General features: G+C 51.7%; 2 protein-coding genes across 5 annotated transcripts in view; one reads left to right on the top strand and one right to left on the bottom strand.

The window, feature by feature from the left end:
• The window catches only part of Slc12a5 (solute carrier family 12 member 5), a 38,580-nt gene extending 31,497 nt beyond the window's left edge, over positions 1-7,083 (top strand). For all 3 annotated transcript variants that reach the window (XM_075963040.1, XM_075963042.1, XM_075963043.1), the window contains 8 exons: positions 996-1,165; positions 1,513-1,644; positions 2,364-2,471; positions 3,502-3,624; positions 3,697-3,896; positions 4,228-4,242; positions 4,491-4,624; positions 4,777-7,083. In XM_075963040.1, the coding sequence (XP_075819155.1) occupies positions 996-1,165; positions 1,513-1,644; positions 2,364-2,471; positions 3,502-3,624; positions 3,697-3,896; positions 4,228-4,242; positions 4,491-4,624; positions 4,777-4,868 (974 nt within the window). In that variant the 3' untranslated portion in view covers positions 4,869-7,083. The remainder of the gene's footprint in view (positions 1-995; positions 1,166-1,512; positions 1,645-2,363; positions 2,472-3,501; positions 3,625-3,696; positions 3,897-4,227; positions 4,243-4,490; positions 4,625-4,776) is intronic.
• Positions 7,084-7,744: 661 nt separating this feature from the next.
• Ncoa5 (nuclear receptor coactivator 5) overlaps positions 7,745-15,817 on the bottom strand; it is a 33,322-nt gene continuing 25,249 nt past the window's right edge. The window contains exons 6-8 of one of the 2 annotated variants that reach the window (XM_075963044.1): positions 11,384-11,583; positions 9,949-10,269; positions 7,745-9,472 (exon numbers count right to left, since the gene is read on the bottom strand). In XM_075963044.1, the coding sequence (XP_075819159.1) occupies positions 8,883-9,472; positions 9,949-10,269; positions 11,384-11,583 (1,111 nt within the window). In that variant the 3' untranslated portion in view covers positions 7,745-8,882. Of the gene's footprint in view, positions 9,473-9,925; positions 10,270-11,383; positions 11,584-15,817 lie in introns of both variants that reach the window. The other variant, XM_075963045.1, reaches the window with a different exon arrangement.

The following is a 15,817-nucleotide window of genomic DNA, read 5'->3' on the forward strand; positions in this document are numbered from 1 at the left end:
CGGCAGCCTTAGAGTCATGGTGGTCGGGATCTGCATCTTGGCTCTGGTCTTTGACAGATGTGTCCAACCATCATTTAGAGAATGCATTTGTGTGTCAGGCAAATTGAGACTTTTCTAATGCTCTCATGACCCTGAGCATGTTGGTGTGACACTGAGACATAGTGACAGTAAGAAATTTGCCTGGGTCACACAGCTGGGAGGTCGTGTTTAAAACAGCCAGAGGCCACCCATGGTGGGTTTAGTTGTTCTTTTGTTTTTTTTAAGACAGGGTTTCTCTGTTTATCTCTGGTCATTCTGGAACTTACTCTGTAGACCAGGCTGGCCTTGAACTCACAGAGAGATCTGCCTGCCTCTGCCTCCCGAGTGCTGGGATTAAAGACATGGGCCACAACTACTTGGCTTCCCATGGGTTCTTAATAATTAGTAGAGGCACAGGAAGGGGAGCGCGCCCAGCTGGTAAATTGCTGATCACAGAAGCGTGCAGACCAGAGTTTGATCCTGAATCCAGAGGTCTCCAGTGTCGGGGAGGCAGAGACGGGAATTTCCTGGGATTCAGCTGCCTGCCAGTCTGGGAGCTCTAGCCCAGTCGGGTCAGGCAGAATCCCATCTCCAGCAAACAAGAAAACAGACAGCAGCAAAGACAAATGAAAAACCCCAACAAGGTGAGGGCTCTTGAGGACCAGGGAAGGATGCCTGAGGCTGATGTCTGCTTCCGTCTACGTCGACACGTGTGCTCACATGAACATGCAGCCCTCACATACATGCACACACGAGAGGAAAAAGAACAGATGGGAGACCTGAGGCCAGGAGAGACTGGAGTACTTTCTTACAGCCAAATAGCCAGTAGATGATGAGGCCCAGGTAGATGCTGGAGGCACAGCACTAGACTCAGGAGTGTGGTGGGAGCTGGTGCCAGGAGGCTTGGTGGCTTTCCCTCGGCACCTGGAGGATTGGTCACTGTTGCCCTCTGGTCCTTTTTTTTTGGCCTTTCCAAGAACTGGTCCGGGAAACCACAGCTGGCCACCTGGCCCTGCTGGTCACCAAGAATGTGTCTATGTTTCCTGGGAACCCTGAGCGCTTCTCCGAGGGCAGCATCGATGTGTGGTGGATCGTGCACGATGGGGGCATGCTCATGTTATTGCCCTTTCTGCTGCGCCATCACAAGGTTCGTGTACCCACGTCTGCGGTGTGGGGAGGGCGTGTGTGCCTGCGGGATATCCGTAGGGAAGCTCGGGGCTCTGGCCAGCCTCCATGCTTGCCCTTCCTGGGAGCTCTGATCATCTCCCTTATCAGGGGTGTTGAGGAACTGATGTGTCACCCCGACAAGCACACTGCTGCAAAGGAGGGGACACTTAATACAGGGAGTGGCCCCTTAGCGGAGGCACCCCAGACCTGAGCAGGGGAATCTGCAGATAGGGATTGGGTGCCAAGAGCCTGCAGGAGGGGTCTTTGGCCATGGGTCTTCTCACAGCTTCTGGCTGGACCTGGCTGGATTGCCTTTGATCCTTGCAGGTGTGGAGGAAATGTAAGATGCGGATCTTCACTGTGGCCCAGATGGACGACAACAGCATCCAGATGAAGAAAGATCTGACCACGTTTCTGTATCACTTACGCATTACGGCAGAGGTGGAGGTGGTGGAGATGGTGAGTCCCCAGAAAAGCCTCAAGTTCTTCAAGTCCCGCCTGCGGCTCTTTCCTCTTGGCCCCAGCACCAATCAGGGCTCATCCGATACCCATCAGTGGAGGAAGCAGGTTGCCACCCCTTAGCCTCTTCTCTCACAAAGTGACCGCCATGTTGGAGAGTGCTCATTCTGTGACAGACTGCTGTAGGGACTCTCCTGGCCTCCAGAGAGATACACGCATTAGACCTCTTCATTCCCAACTAGAATGCCGAGACACACAAAGGTTCAGTAATTGACTGCACAGCACAGTGAGCGGCAGAGTCAGGGTTCAAACCCAGGCAGGCTGCTGCCGGGCCTGCTCCTGGAGGGTCTCCACTCCTCTCTCCACCTCCCCAGAGGATCCACGCCTCCTGCCGTGCTCACTAACCTGCCTACGTAGCCATACACTTAGCCCCCAGTTCACAGGCATGTGTCCGTTCATCCCTTGCTCTTTTCACAAACGTCTTCCCTTCTTCATTCACTCAGGTGAATCAAGCCGCTCGCTCACGGCTTCACCATTCACATCTTTGGTTCTGCGCTGGGCGCACAGGGAACTAGCTGCCTGCTTTCCCAGGCCGTGGCCCCGTGAGCGCAGTCCCCCGCCTCCTCCAGCCTTGGTGCCAGGGCATGTGATGGGCAGGTGCGGACTGGTGGGAGGGTGGGCTCCCCAGGTTCAAGCTCCTGCTTCCCTCCTGCTCGCAGCATGAGAGCGACATCTCGGCATACACCTATGAGAAGACGCTGGTAATGGAGCAGCGCTCTCAGATCCTCAAGCAGATGCACCTAACCAAGAATGAGCGGGAGCGGGAGGTAAGGGTCCCCTGGTGGGGCTCTCAGACTGTGGAGCTGTACAGGTTCTGGTCTGACATGCCCGGCCATCGGCACCACCATCTTCACCTTTATAACCCTTATCTGCCACCACCTCCTGAAACCCTGCTCCCCTGCACTTGGACGTGTGTCTTGCTGCATCTTCCCAGCCCCCTCACAGGGACTTTGGCATCGAGACAGACTTGCTCCTCTGTAGGAGACTTCTAGGCCCGAGGGAGAAGAATGGATGCTAAATATGTGTGGATGACGAGTTCTCAGGGGTGTGGGCTGCCAGTGTGGGAGACAAGGTTCATGTAACAGACTCTCAGGGTGGGGAACAGATGGATATTTAACATGGATGCTGGGTAGGACTCAGGGGCAAGCCTCCTAGGGGATGAGTGAGTGACGGGCTTTCGGGAGTGGTTGTGCTGAGCACCCATGGGGTAAGTTCTCTTAGGTTTCAGTCACTGGTCTTTCGGAGTACGGATAAAAGAGCCACCCCAGGGAGTGGAGTCCCTGGGGGAAGTGAGGAATGGTGCCCAGGGCTCTGGACAGAGGAGCGCCTAGAGGTGGGCGTGAGCTTGTTCAGGGAATGAGTGGCAGGTCCTGTAGGCTAGGGGGAAGAGCTGTGATTATGGGTCTCCCAGGTGAGAGAATCTGATAGGTGCTCAGGGAAGTGAGCGATGGGCCCTTGAAGGATGGGGGTGTCACCCAGGCTGACAGTGATAAGAAATGGCATGCGCTGGCATGTGCTGGGCAGCCAGAGAGACTTGGGACCAGAGTGCTAGGCTCAAGCCTTGCTGTGCCAGGTGTTAGCCTGCTGGTTGTTGGTGGCAGGAAGGTCTGAGCTCTGGAGACCAGAGGCCAGGTCAGTGATGCCTAGGTGTTTGGTCTTGAGGTGCGGTAGCGTTTGCAGTGTGTGCCACTCAGGAATACTTGTAACCTGGATGAGCATCAATTGTAGTAATGGCTCTTGGCAGGGTGTGGGTGGTGACCCCCAGCAGAACTGGCATCAACCTTTGTCACTCCCTAGATCCAGAGCATCACAGATGAGTCTCGGGGCTCCATTCGGAGGAAGAATCCCGCTAACACTCGGCTCCGCCTCAATGTTCCCGACGAGACAGCTGGCGATAGTGAGGAGAAGCCAGAGGAGGAGGTGAGTGGCTGGGGTGGTTTGGCTCTGGCAAGTGGGAGCGGAGCCTTTGGCTGAATGATCCCCCTCCTTCAGGTGCAGCTGATCCATGACCAGAGTGCTCCCAGCTGCCCCAGCAGCTCGCCGTCTCCAGGGGAGGAGCCTGAGGGGGAGGGGGAAACAGACCCAGAGAAGGTGCATCTCACCTGGACCAAGGACAAATCAGTGGCAGAGAAGAATAAAGGCCCCAGTCCTGTCTCCTCCGAGGGCATCAAGGACTTCTTCAGCATGAAGCCGTACGAGCCTGGGGGCTGAAGCTGGGGTTGGGGGCCTAAAGGACTTGTCAAACATGGCAGAACCAATGAGCAGGAGGGTCCTCTTCTGGCAGTCTGATGATCCAGGGCAGAACTTGCCTTGGTTTCCCCAGTTGGAGACTTACAGAGCTGGGCTAGAATGTTAGGGGTCAGGACCAGCTCCTAAGTACAGGTGTTGAAATGGGGAAGGTGGTGGGGGCTGAGTGAGGTCATGCTCACCCAGGGCAGCCGATGGTTGGCTCAATGGGCAACCGCCTTTTCCTGACCCCTCTCTTTTTCTTTCTCTCTTTGCTTCTCTTTATGTTTCCTGAAGGGAGTGGGAAAACTTGTAAGTGCGCCACTATTTTTCCATCTTCTCTTCTAGGTCTCTAGGGTCCCTACTCCACGGAACCCTCAAGGGGTGTCCCTGGCCTCTGGGGCCTCTAAATGGCCCAACTTGGAGAGATCTGGGGTTGGGGGAGGTCCCAGACTGGCATGCACCAGACTGGGTAGCCCGACTCATTCTGGGAGAGTGACCAGACTTTGCTCTTCCTGGCCTAGGCTAATGCCCTAGCCTTCCTCTCCTTTCTTCTGCAGGAACCAGTCCAACGTGCGGCGCATGCACACAGCTGTGCGGCTGAACGAGGTCATCGTGAATAAATCCCGGGATGCCAAGCTAGTCTTGCTCAACATGCCTGGGCCTCCCCGCAACCGCAATGGTGATGAAAACTGTATCCTGAACTTAAGTTTGGGGGAAGAGGGGGGTTGTTGGCAAAGGGGGTTGTGTCCTCTAGCCTGGAATGAAAATAACAGAGCGGGCTCAGCACTGGACAGGGACGCGGGCTCTGGGAAGGCACAGGCTGTCTCCTTGACCAGCTCTCAGACATGGAATTTCTAGAGGTCCTCACTGAGCAACTGGACCGGGTGATGCTGGTCCGCGGTGGCGGCCGCGAGGTCATCACCATCTACTCCTGAGGGCCAGGACCTGTCACGCCGGCCGCGCGCCCGGCCCGCGGCCCCGGAGCCCTCGCCGCGCCACCCCGCCGCTGTCACCGTTTACATAAGACCCTGTGCCCGTGTCCTGGCCCCTTTCCCCGCTGCCTGCAGCCCGGAGGCCGCACCCGTCGGGGCTGACTCTGAGGGCGGCCCATGGGCCCCTTTTCTGAGCCCGGCCTCGCCCCGCCGGAGCAGACGCTGCAATAAAGGTGGCGAGGTGGCGTGGAGAGGAGCGGAACCACGGTCCCGGGCCCGTCCCTCCCCACGCCCCGCCGCGTTCCCCCGGGACCCTGGTCGCCGAGCCCGGGCGCCGGCCGGCCGCGCTATACATAGTGTACAGGAGACATCGCGTGTATTTTTAATGTCCCCATATTTCTGTAACTAGAAGCGCAACGGACTCCTCGCCACGGCCGCGCTCTCCCGCTGCGGGCGCCCTGGGACGGAGAAGCCCCGGGGAGCCAGTTTTCCCTGCGGGCTGGAGCTGAGAGCCAAGTGCTTTAAGGCCTGCGCTCTCTCCCTTCCCTGTCCACGCCCTGCGTCTCCCTCTCTTCCCTCTAGTTCTTGGCAAACCCAGGTGAGACGGCGGCCGGCTTCGGTGGATGCGAGCTTTCTGGCGGCCAGGAGAGCGAGTCGTCGTCTCTCCAGGGGGAGAAAACGAGGCCGGCGTCCACCGAGGAAGCCCCGCCCGGTGCCTTCGCGGAGGAGCAGGCGTCTCTCCTCTGTTGGCTTGCCGCCTGCTCCCCATGTCCCGTGGCTCCTCGCCAAAGACTGAATTCGAGGAGCTGGAGGGCACCCCCTCCCCAGTTTCCGCCTTGGGACAGGAGAGGGCTGAGGGGCCAATTCCAGTCTAGAGGCTGACTCACCAGGAGGCCTGGGCAGCCTCTGCGGTTCCCTTCCTTGGTCCCCATCTGCAGGTCCTGCCTGGGGACCCAGCTGCCTCTTGAGTGCTCTGGAGCTGGGCCTTGCTGCCTAGCAGCAGGTCCTTAGCTAAGTCTCCTAGACACCAAGTCCTGGAGTAGGGCTGGAGTCACGTGGGCTCCGTTGTTCCTTGCGCTTCTCTGCCCTCTTCTGACTTGGACCCAAGGCCTTTGGCTTCCCTAACTCGTCCTTGGCGCTTCCGCAACACCAGCCCCACTTGTGGGGAGGTGCCCTCAGCCCTTAGAAAGGCATTTGGCCGGTTCCCTTCCCCTAGGGCACGTTACTAAGGGGATAGGCACTGCATGCTCCTTTAAGCGCCCTCTGGGACTGGGTACAGTGCCTCCAGCCCCAGGGCCCTGACCTGCGCACCTAGTTAGACATCCTGCCCACTCCAGGGCCGGGGCCACTAGCTGACCTCACCACCTCCTTTCCCTTGAGCCCAAAGCAGAGAGCTGCAGCTGGTGCCGTCCAGACAAGGTCAGGTGTGGCCAGCGGCGGGGCTGGAGGTTTGCTGCTCGGCTGCACGGCCTAAGACCCCTCTGAGATTTGATGGAGGACTGGATATTCTTCCAGCCAGTAGCCATTCAGTTGGAAGTGTAGGACCCAGGATCTGTCATTCTTCAAGACTGCTCTCCCTTGCTATGGGTCTTGCCTTTTGGGGCAAGAGAGGGGCTGCGCAGAAGGGGAGGAGGCTGTATCAACACCAATTAGGGAACCAAAGTTGTACACTACCTGGGCCCAGACTCTCTGGTTGGCAAAGGCAAAGTTTCCATTGATGAAAACAAACATCCCACATCAAAAACCCAAGTTTTCTGTGCTCCATGTGCAATATTTGTTATGAACCTTGTGTCGTTCAAGTCACCTTTAAATCACTGTAGCTAGATGTTCCATGTCCATCCGGGTGACTTTCACTGAGTGCAATATTTCAATAGCCTGGTAGTGAGAACGAGTGTTGCTTTTCTTTCAGCCGACCTATGTGCAGGGCAATGCAATGCAGTCCAAAACCCTTGTAAATAGGAGAGGTTGCAAGCCAAATCAAAGAGTATTTATCGTTATTACTATTATTATTAGGCCTGCCTTTAATTTTAGTGTTTTGGTATTTCGCATCCTGCCTCGGTATTGATCTTGTGTTCTTTGTGCCAATATGCAAAGGAGAGGGTCGGTTCTTTCCTTTACTGTTGAATGCTCCCATTTAATGCTTTAAGGCTTTTACTGTGTTAATTTTTTAGATACCTGTCTGCACACAATGCAATAAAAATAATTTTATTACACCCTTGATAGCCTAAGGGGTACCGTTTGGACACTTTAGGATGAAATCAAATCCACTGTCAACAGATGTTGTTTTTTGAGACATAGTCTCATGGAACCCAGGCTGGCTAGAAACTTTGCTAGTAGCCAAGAATGACCTTGAACTTCCAATACCCTTGCCTCCTCCTCCAAAGTGCTGGGGATTTTATGTGTGGGCCACCATATCCAGCTGGGCCCTGTGCCTGGGCCATGACATGCTTCCTAGGTACCAGGTCACATGGCATCCTCTGGAAGACAATGAGTCTCTAGAAGCTGGGACATCATGCCAAGTCTTATAAGGGCTCTTCAAGGCTTTCAGGTTGACTAGAGATTATGCCAAACTCCTGCGTGATAGGCAGTAACAAAGATGAAGGCAAAGAGGAATGTCTCTGCCTCCAACCATCCACAAAGGCTCCTCAGTGCATTCTGGACACACCTGCCGATAGTCTGGCTGTCTCTACTAGAAGCAGGTGCAGAGTATGGCAGGTTTTGATGCAAGGCCTTTGCTCTGTCCATCACTAACCCTTTTCACCAGGTGGGAAGTGCAGCACACTGAGGCTCAAGTTGGGTGCAGAGATCCTAAGGCCTCATCTTGGGGGAGTGCTCTGCAAAGAAGCGCTGCAGATATACCCAAGAAAGGTGAGCACAGGTCTGACTTTCTTATTTTAATTAAAAAGTAATTATTTCATTTTATCAACAACACAAGAGTTCCAAAGAGGGGGAAAAAACCCACCATATAACACAAACAGATCAGAACATAAACTGCTGCCATTGGGGAACCTTGGGTTTTGAAACCAGTTTGCTCAACCCTGGCAGGGACTCAACTGGAGCTCCCACTCTTGATTGAGGGCGATCAGGCCCTCCTCTCCACAGGGTTCTTATGAGCAGTCTTTCCCAAAGGCAGAGGTGTTTTCCTTCGGCTCCATTCAGGGTGACAGCCATAGCCCTCCAAGTGCCACTGACTCCAAAGTTACGAATGCTGTCTGAGAATATATCCAGCGTCCACAGTCTAACATCAAATGGTCCCTACCTCCTGCTCATCAGAAAAGAGAACAAGAGCCTGGATGCAAACAAAAGTCTGGGGCTCAAAATAAACCACTGAAAACATGGGTGTCCACTGTCAGTCTGGAGATGCCCTCTCAGTGCTGACTAACGCTGTGGAGAGCGAGCAGCGGGCCCCAGAGTCACAATTCGTGTCAAAGTCCTGAGTGAGGCGCTTAGTCATTTGCAGACCCTCCGAGAAAATGGAAAACTACAAAACCAAGCCAACACCCAAGGGGCCATTCTGCCGCAGACAGAGTCTTATCTTCTGTGGCTGCCATGTCACGCTTCCCCAGTTCAGAGTAGCCAATCTGAATCCTTGAGCTGGAGTTCCATTCTCTGATGGGACCTGATGACATTGCCTGCCTGATGTGTGGAGGTGGAAACAAAGGCCGTGACCACTGACTCCACAAATAGTGCTCCAAACTGGGGCAGCCGGGATTTGGTTTCTTCCTTTTTTCCTCCAAATCTACCAGGCAAGGGCCAGAGCAACCCCACTAGACAGAGGCTGAGCCTAGACCCCAGGAATACTTATTTTCAACCCAAATAAAAGCTCCAGCCCCAAAGCAGTCTGAGTTCTGGTTCTGTTAAGTGGTAAGCAACAGCCGCAGGAAGGAGCGGTGTGAGAAACCTAGGAATCTGATGTTGACCCAGAGAGTGCGAAGAACACTTTCAAACACCTCTACTTAGGATGAAGTGGGAGGGGCCAGGGGAAAAGGGGACTAGGGACAGTGGACTGGTAGAGCCTCAGTAATGCCTCTGGTAAGAGCCCATGGGGGCCTGGGGTCGCCCCACCTGTGCTGCAGTTTGGCTAACCAGGTGGGAAAGGGCAGGGCCACTCTGGATCAGGGTGTCCAGAGCCTTCTGTACACTTGGATTGTCAAAGTTAATACCTGTGGAAGATACAGGCCTCTGGCTAGCTATGCTGCTGGCAGGTGCCAGGCGACTGGAAGGCTGACCAAAGAGTGCTTGGGAAGGAGCCCCAGGCCTGGGGCCCATGTTCCGAGTAGACCCTGCCTGTCCCACAATGTTTGGAGGCTGATTTCCTGAGGCCTGTGGTCTTTGCTGAGGCTGGCTGTTTGTTGCTGTGGAAAAATTCTGGTTCTGGGAGCTTCCGGCAGCAACTGAGGAGGATGCAGAGCTGCTGTTGGCCGCAACTGTGCCACTATTGAAGAGGCTGAGGATTTTGGCCTGAAGCTCTTGCTGGGAGGTGGGGGTTGCGGCTGGAGTGGGTGTAGCGGAGGGGAGCACTTGGCCACTCTGAAGCGGTTGGGAACTTGCTTGTGTCTTCAGCGAGGCACCCGAGGCCTCCCTGAGTGGCTGGCGGGTAATCGGGCCTAGAAGACAGAAGAGGGAGGCATCTGGTTGAGAGTGCCCCCTAAGGGCAGGAGGCCCAGCAGCCACAGGAAGAACAGCAGTCATACATCACAACGATCATACAGTACAGACAAAAGCATCAAATTCCAAAAGGGCTATCTCAGGATATGGACTATTTCACAGAAAGCAGCCTAGTGCCCAAGAAAATTGCTTGAAAAAAGGAATAAATAAATAAACAAGGGGCATCCATTTGTGGCTCTCAGGGAGCCAACACCACTAGTTTACCCCCTACTAGCCCAATACAGGGAGCAGAGCTCAGCAGTGAATCGAGATCATTAAAGCATCATCAGCGTGCATGGCTTGTGGGGGAAGCCAATGGATGGCTCATTTCCCTTACCCACCCCAGAGAACCCTGGGCATGCCACCCTCCCACCAGAGCACGGGATGAGAGAAATGCAGAGTGAGAACTTCACCTCGGCCCTGCCACGTAGCTCACCAGGCAGAGAGTCGGCGCTGCTCCTCAAGAGCCGCTCCTTCCGCTCACGCAGGTAGTTGATGATCTTGTCTGTCTCCTCTGCAGTAAGGTATCTGTTGTCTGCCAGGAGGTTGATGAGACTCTGGATGGCTGGAGGGTGCCCCCCACGACCTCCCTCCTCAGGGCCTCCACGATCTCTTTCCTGTAGAATGGCTTCATTAGCCATCTTGGCTGCCTGTCGGGCAATTTCCTCACGTTCCTTCTCCCGACAGTTATTCTTGTAGCGCTCATAATTTCTGGCCACCAGCACCATGGCATCTGCCTGGGGCATGTTGCGATGCTCTGTAGGAGGGAATGACACAGTTATTTCTCCCATGACAGAGCCAAGTGCCCATTGTGGTTGCACTCTGCCGAGCCTTTCTCATTCTCAAAGCAGAGAAGCACTACAGAGCCAAGAAGCCTGGAGTAGGGTGAGGTGGGCTGAGGGACAGAGCTCTTAGTGTGGGACACACCTTCCTACAGAGCTATTTCTTCAGTGAGAATCCTGGATCACAGACTCCTGATAAAAACCAAAGGAACACAAGAGCCTCCCACAGAGTCAAACAGACCTCATGGGGAGCAGTCCTGCAGCCTCTAGACAGCAGCAGGAGGCTAAAGAATCTCTGTAAAGCCTGGTTTCCCGCTGTGCTCTTCAGGGCTGAGCCAACACTGTTTTTAAATTCATCAGTTCAAAAGTCATAGACGAAGATCAAATTGTAACCCTAAATAACCTCCTTTTCTCAATGGTGGAAACAGTCTTGGAACCTTACATAAATATCCTCACTCACACTAAGGACAGCTCCTCAGAGACAAGGGACTTAGAGATTCTAACACACCCTGTGACTATGCGGGTGACAGCCAGGCCTCCAGAGATCCTTGCCAGGGTGGAAAAGGGAAGTGAGGCTTATAAGAGCCACAATCAGGGCATGAGTGGCTGAGTCTCAATACTTGGGCTCAAAGCACTACAAGTTACTTTGAAGGATGTTGTCCATCCTCTGGAGGCCAGAGCCTCCTCCTGTTCTCCGGACTCCCCTACTTACTTACTTTCCCATCACACTGACTGTCTGTGACAGTCTCTTGTCTGCAGGAGCCGCATTTCAGGCAGCAGATGCCTAAGCCAGACTTCACTGGGAGCCAGGTGTGCCTAAGTCTTTCCATGAGATGGGACACAGTGGGAGCACTGACACCAGGGATATTAGTGATGCTACAAATCACCTGCCTCCACATCAGAGCAGTTATCAGAGAACACCAAGGAAAATATGATGATCAATGTCTCCTCACAGCACAAGAAGGATCTGCCATACTGGAGCTGAAACACGTCAGCCATTCCCCAAAGCTACTCACTTCTCACAAGCAGGGCACAGAATCAGTGTGCTGGTGACTATCTCTGGGAAGTGGATTCCTTGGGCCTCCATACCTTGTGGAGTTCCAAACATGATGTTGACTGTGCAAGAGCGGTGAATCTGGTGCTGCTGGGTGATGACAATGGCAAATGGGGATCCTCCCCGGCTGACATCCTCCAGCGCTTGTGAGAGCGACACCTCTGTGTTGAGGAAGATCAGGTCCACAACCATGCCGAGGTCTCGGACCTTCCGCCCCACAGATTCAGCATAATCTCTGTAAGAACAGGATCCAGATGAGCATTCCCTAGCCACGTCTCAATCTGGACACCGCTGGACCTCAGCCAGCTGTGTCTCCTCCTCAGAACCCAGTGTCAGGCTTCCCCAATGGTTTCACTTGCCTATGAGCACACAGGGAAGTTGCCAGTAGGACAGTATTTGACACCTGTCCCTCCATCTCATCTACTAGTTAAAGCTGACTATCACTGGGCACTATTTCTATTCAGAGTCTTGCTCTGTTAGTCCCAACCAGCTTGTTCAGACCTTGGGAGTTCATCATTCGGTTCCCTGGTACTTTAACTTGGAAAACAAGTATCATGGAGAATACTTCCCACTGAATTTAGCTCAGCAAACTGTTTCCAGAGGACCAGTCCATAAATGAACCAGAGGGAATAGTAAAAAGGGTATACAAGAAGAAATGTGAGCCATTTCATGAGTCTTAGAACATCAAGGTATAGCTCCAACACTTCCACAAGGAAAGACTTGGCATACTAAGGACTTCAGCTTCATAGCTGAATACTTTGGACCATAAAGTTGGCAGTTACGGTATGAGGTGACACCAGGAAGCATCACCAGCTTCACTTCGTGCTTGAGTCATCACAGCCTCACTTATACGGAAGAAACTTCATCTTCACCTTTGTTCTCATGCCACTCAGATGTTTAAAATGGTAACACCTCCACTCCCAGTCAAGGCAAAGACAGTGTCAGAAGGGATGAAGGGAACTGAGCACGTGGAGACATGCTTGTTCTGGAGAAGCCTGTCTGCTTCTTCATTCCAAAGGGCAGCATGTGTCACAGCAGCAGGCTCACACTCCCCAACACTGGAAGCCTGAGTATCCTGTAGGGCCTGCTAGAGTACATCCTGGGAGTTCCCAACTGGAGCCACAGGACAGGAGCATAGCTCCAGACTTGCCACTCCCATCAGCCTCTGCCTTCTGTCTTAAGATCTCAATAATGGAGTGGTTAGCGTGGATCTCCAGTGGATCCTCTGCTGTCTCTTAACCCCAAGGCTGTTGTTTCTCAGGGGTCAAACCGTCATGATTTTTTTTTGTTAATTGCTGTCTACCCATAAGTGCTCATGACAACAGTAGCATAAGGATGTCACCAAGAAATCTGACACAACCAGGTTTTCAATCTTTTTTCTAAGATATTTAATAATTTTGCTAAGTTTTCAAACTTGATGTTCTCTTCCTGTTGTCCATGTTCTGGATGTCCCAAGCCGCTTTTGTAACTGACATATCTTCACCTTAAAACTCTTCAGCTACTGGACACAGCACCAAGGAGTTCAGTCACACAGATCACTTTTGAGCCACTCCTTGGAGAAGGTTCACAGAGGGCTCCCCTGGGAGAAAACAGATGTGTTTCTGGTTTTCTTCACTCTGGTCTTTAGAAGAACCCACGTTATCCCCCAAAGCAGCCATGTTGTATGGTATAAATTGTGAGAATATCCAACCTGGAGGGAAGGCTTCACAAAACTTTTTGTAGTTTCTCTTCATCGTCCACCAATTTATTACATTTAAAACGTTTATTTTCATTTTATGTGGTTAAATGTCTTTGTCTGCATGTATGTCTTTGTACCATGTACCTTGTGTCCCAGGGGACCAAAAGTGGGCACTGGATCCTCTGGGACTAACTAAAGAGGGTTGCTGGCTGCCATGTGGGTGCTGAGATTGAACCCTGGTCCTCTGGAAGAGCAGTCAGGAGTGCACTGAACTCCTGAGCCACCTCTCCAGCCTATCTTCTACCACTTCAATGAATAAAAAGTACCAAATTCATTTTGATAGCTTTCTAAATTTTGCTTTGATGCAACATTTCACAGGAAATACTTAAGAAGGAGATTCTTGGAATCCATAATAACTCTAGTAAAATTCAGATCCTAAGGGGCTAACTTGTGATTATGCAGTCCACTGTTCCTCCCAATTGCTGGCGGAGTACTTGGGGAGGTCTTTACTGATGTCGCCAGGCTTCTTCCAAATAGGCTTTATTCTGTCAAGCTCCTCACCACCCTTTTCTTCTGCCTCTGCCATGGATCTAAGCATGTATCACGAGTTCTGCATCAAACTCCTTTCCTTTTCTTTCTCTTCTTTGTCTTCAGCCTCACCACTGCTGACTCTCATTTATTCTCCATGAAGAGTGTAATGAGATAAGCCAAAAAACCAGGGACCATTTCTTTACAACCTTCTTTATTCATCTTTTCTCTGAGCACCCAGGTGCAGTCCTCTTCCTGGTGCAAAGGGACATTTGTTCGACGACCCACGGGCTCCCTGTCAGTCCACCATGCCAACACCTAGGCTTAGCAGTCACAGCATGCATCAATATCATGTCATTTCTCAGCAACCAGATATACCGAATAAAAACCACCACCAAACTGGGCAATCATACAGGACCCTGCACTAGCCTGCACAGTCCGCATGAAAATTTTAATCCTCGACTTGGTGAAGCTGGCCTTAGGTCAGATCTTGATGACTGGGAATTGGATTAATGTGCAGCTCCTTTCTAGGTTTTAGTTTATCAGGATCTGTCGAGCTTTCATATCTGATTCTGTCCAGAGCATCTAATGAACTTATTTGAACAGACAGTATTAATGATCAATGATATTTACTGGGCAGTTTCTGCCTGGAAGGCAAAAATCTAAACCTTTCTCCTCCATCAGTTGGATTTTCTTAGGTACACTGTCTGGACATACTACACAGGTTCTGCAGTATAGCAGTCCCAGGGTTCTGAAGTACATCTCAAAACAGGATTTTACCATGTAGTCCAGGCCAGCCCTGAAGCAATTCTACCTTTACTCTGGAATGCAGAGACTATAGGCATGCCTCACTATGACCAACTAACACCTTTCTTTTGATTCTCTAGTTTTACCGCCAACGGCTAAGACTTGGTGTACTTCGCATCCCTTGGGGAGGCTGCTTGGGAACACAATGGGAAGAAAAGTTTGGGTTTTGATGTTAGAAATATGTTTGGATTTAAGTTCCAGGATTTATCTGTAAAGTTATAAAGCTATGGAGCAAGTTCTTTGTCTCTTATCAAACTCAGCTTTTTTCTTCTAAAGCCAGTAAATGAGGAACATGGCTCAGTGCCTGTCATTTTCTTCATCTTCCCTCCAACTTAAATCCCTAACCTCTTCCCAGCTTAAGACTCACTCATATGCTTTTTCTGTCACCTTTCTCACTAGGCTGAGAGCTAAAGGCAGATAGGATGACGTGTTTGTTTATTACTACTGCAGTCCCAGGACCTAGCCCCTCCACCTACCTCCCCCTTGCTGAATGACACACATATAATTAGTGATGATAAAAATTGTTTATGTAAATCACCCAGGGGGTTGTATGGGATAAGACACTCAGGGGTCATATTGGGTAGGTACTCAAAAAATGGTGGCTATTTATTTGGCATCTAGACAAGGCAAGGCAACTCAAAGCCTGTGAACTCTTGCCTGATGGCTAGTGTTTTAACACCGACTTCCAGAGCCACTGCACTTTTCTAACTGCAAATGGCTAGAAAATATACAGATTATCTAACTACATAGGGAAACAGAACATAGCCACGGCCAAATGTGTAAGCTGGACAGAGTGGAACAGAGAGGTATCGTGGACTTTGACTTGACTAATGTGGTCACTTCAGTAAGGCCAGGCTCTTTCCATTCAAGACTGCCCCTTATGGAAGTGGAGGAGATAAATTATTTTTCTTGACTAGACTATACTCCCAACCTTACTCGTAGATCATATGGTTCTACTGGACGAATCTCATCGCTAAATCTATAGCATACAACCCAGCCCTAGTAAATTACAATATTCTGGACCCCTATCCAAAGTGATAAAATCAGACATAGAAGTTATTAGAGTAAGCCAGTTTAGTCTCACAAAAAAAATCTAAGACTTCTGAAAGAATAATAATTGAAAATGGCTTAGCAGTTGAAAGTGCTAGCTGAGTGAGCACAACAACCGAGCAGATAACAGTAGTTCTAGGTTGATCAAAAGGCCCTTTCTCTGTCCCTGTCTCTCTCTTTGTCAAGACAGAGTTTCTGTGTGTAACAGCTCTGGCTATCCTGGAACTCACTCTATAGAACAGGCTGGCCTCAAACTCAGAGATCCCCCTGCCTCTGCCTCCTGAGTACTTAGATTAAAGGCATGCTAAGAGGCCCTTTCTCAAAGGAACAAGGCAGGGAGTAATAGAGGGAGGGCGTATGCTGTCCCCTGACTTCTGCAGCATCCATACACATATGCTCATGTGTG

This window comes from Microtus pennsylvanicus, chromosome 2 (assembly GCF_037038515.1).
Source record: "Microtus pennsylvanicus isolate mMicPen1 chromosome 2, mMicPen1.hap1, whole genome shotgun sequence".
Lineage (NCBI taxonomy): Eukaryota > Metazoa > Chordata > Mammalia > Rodentia > Cricetidae > Microtus > Microtus pennsylvanicus.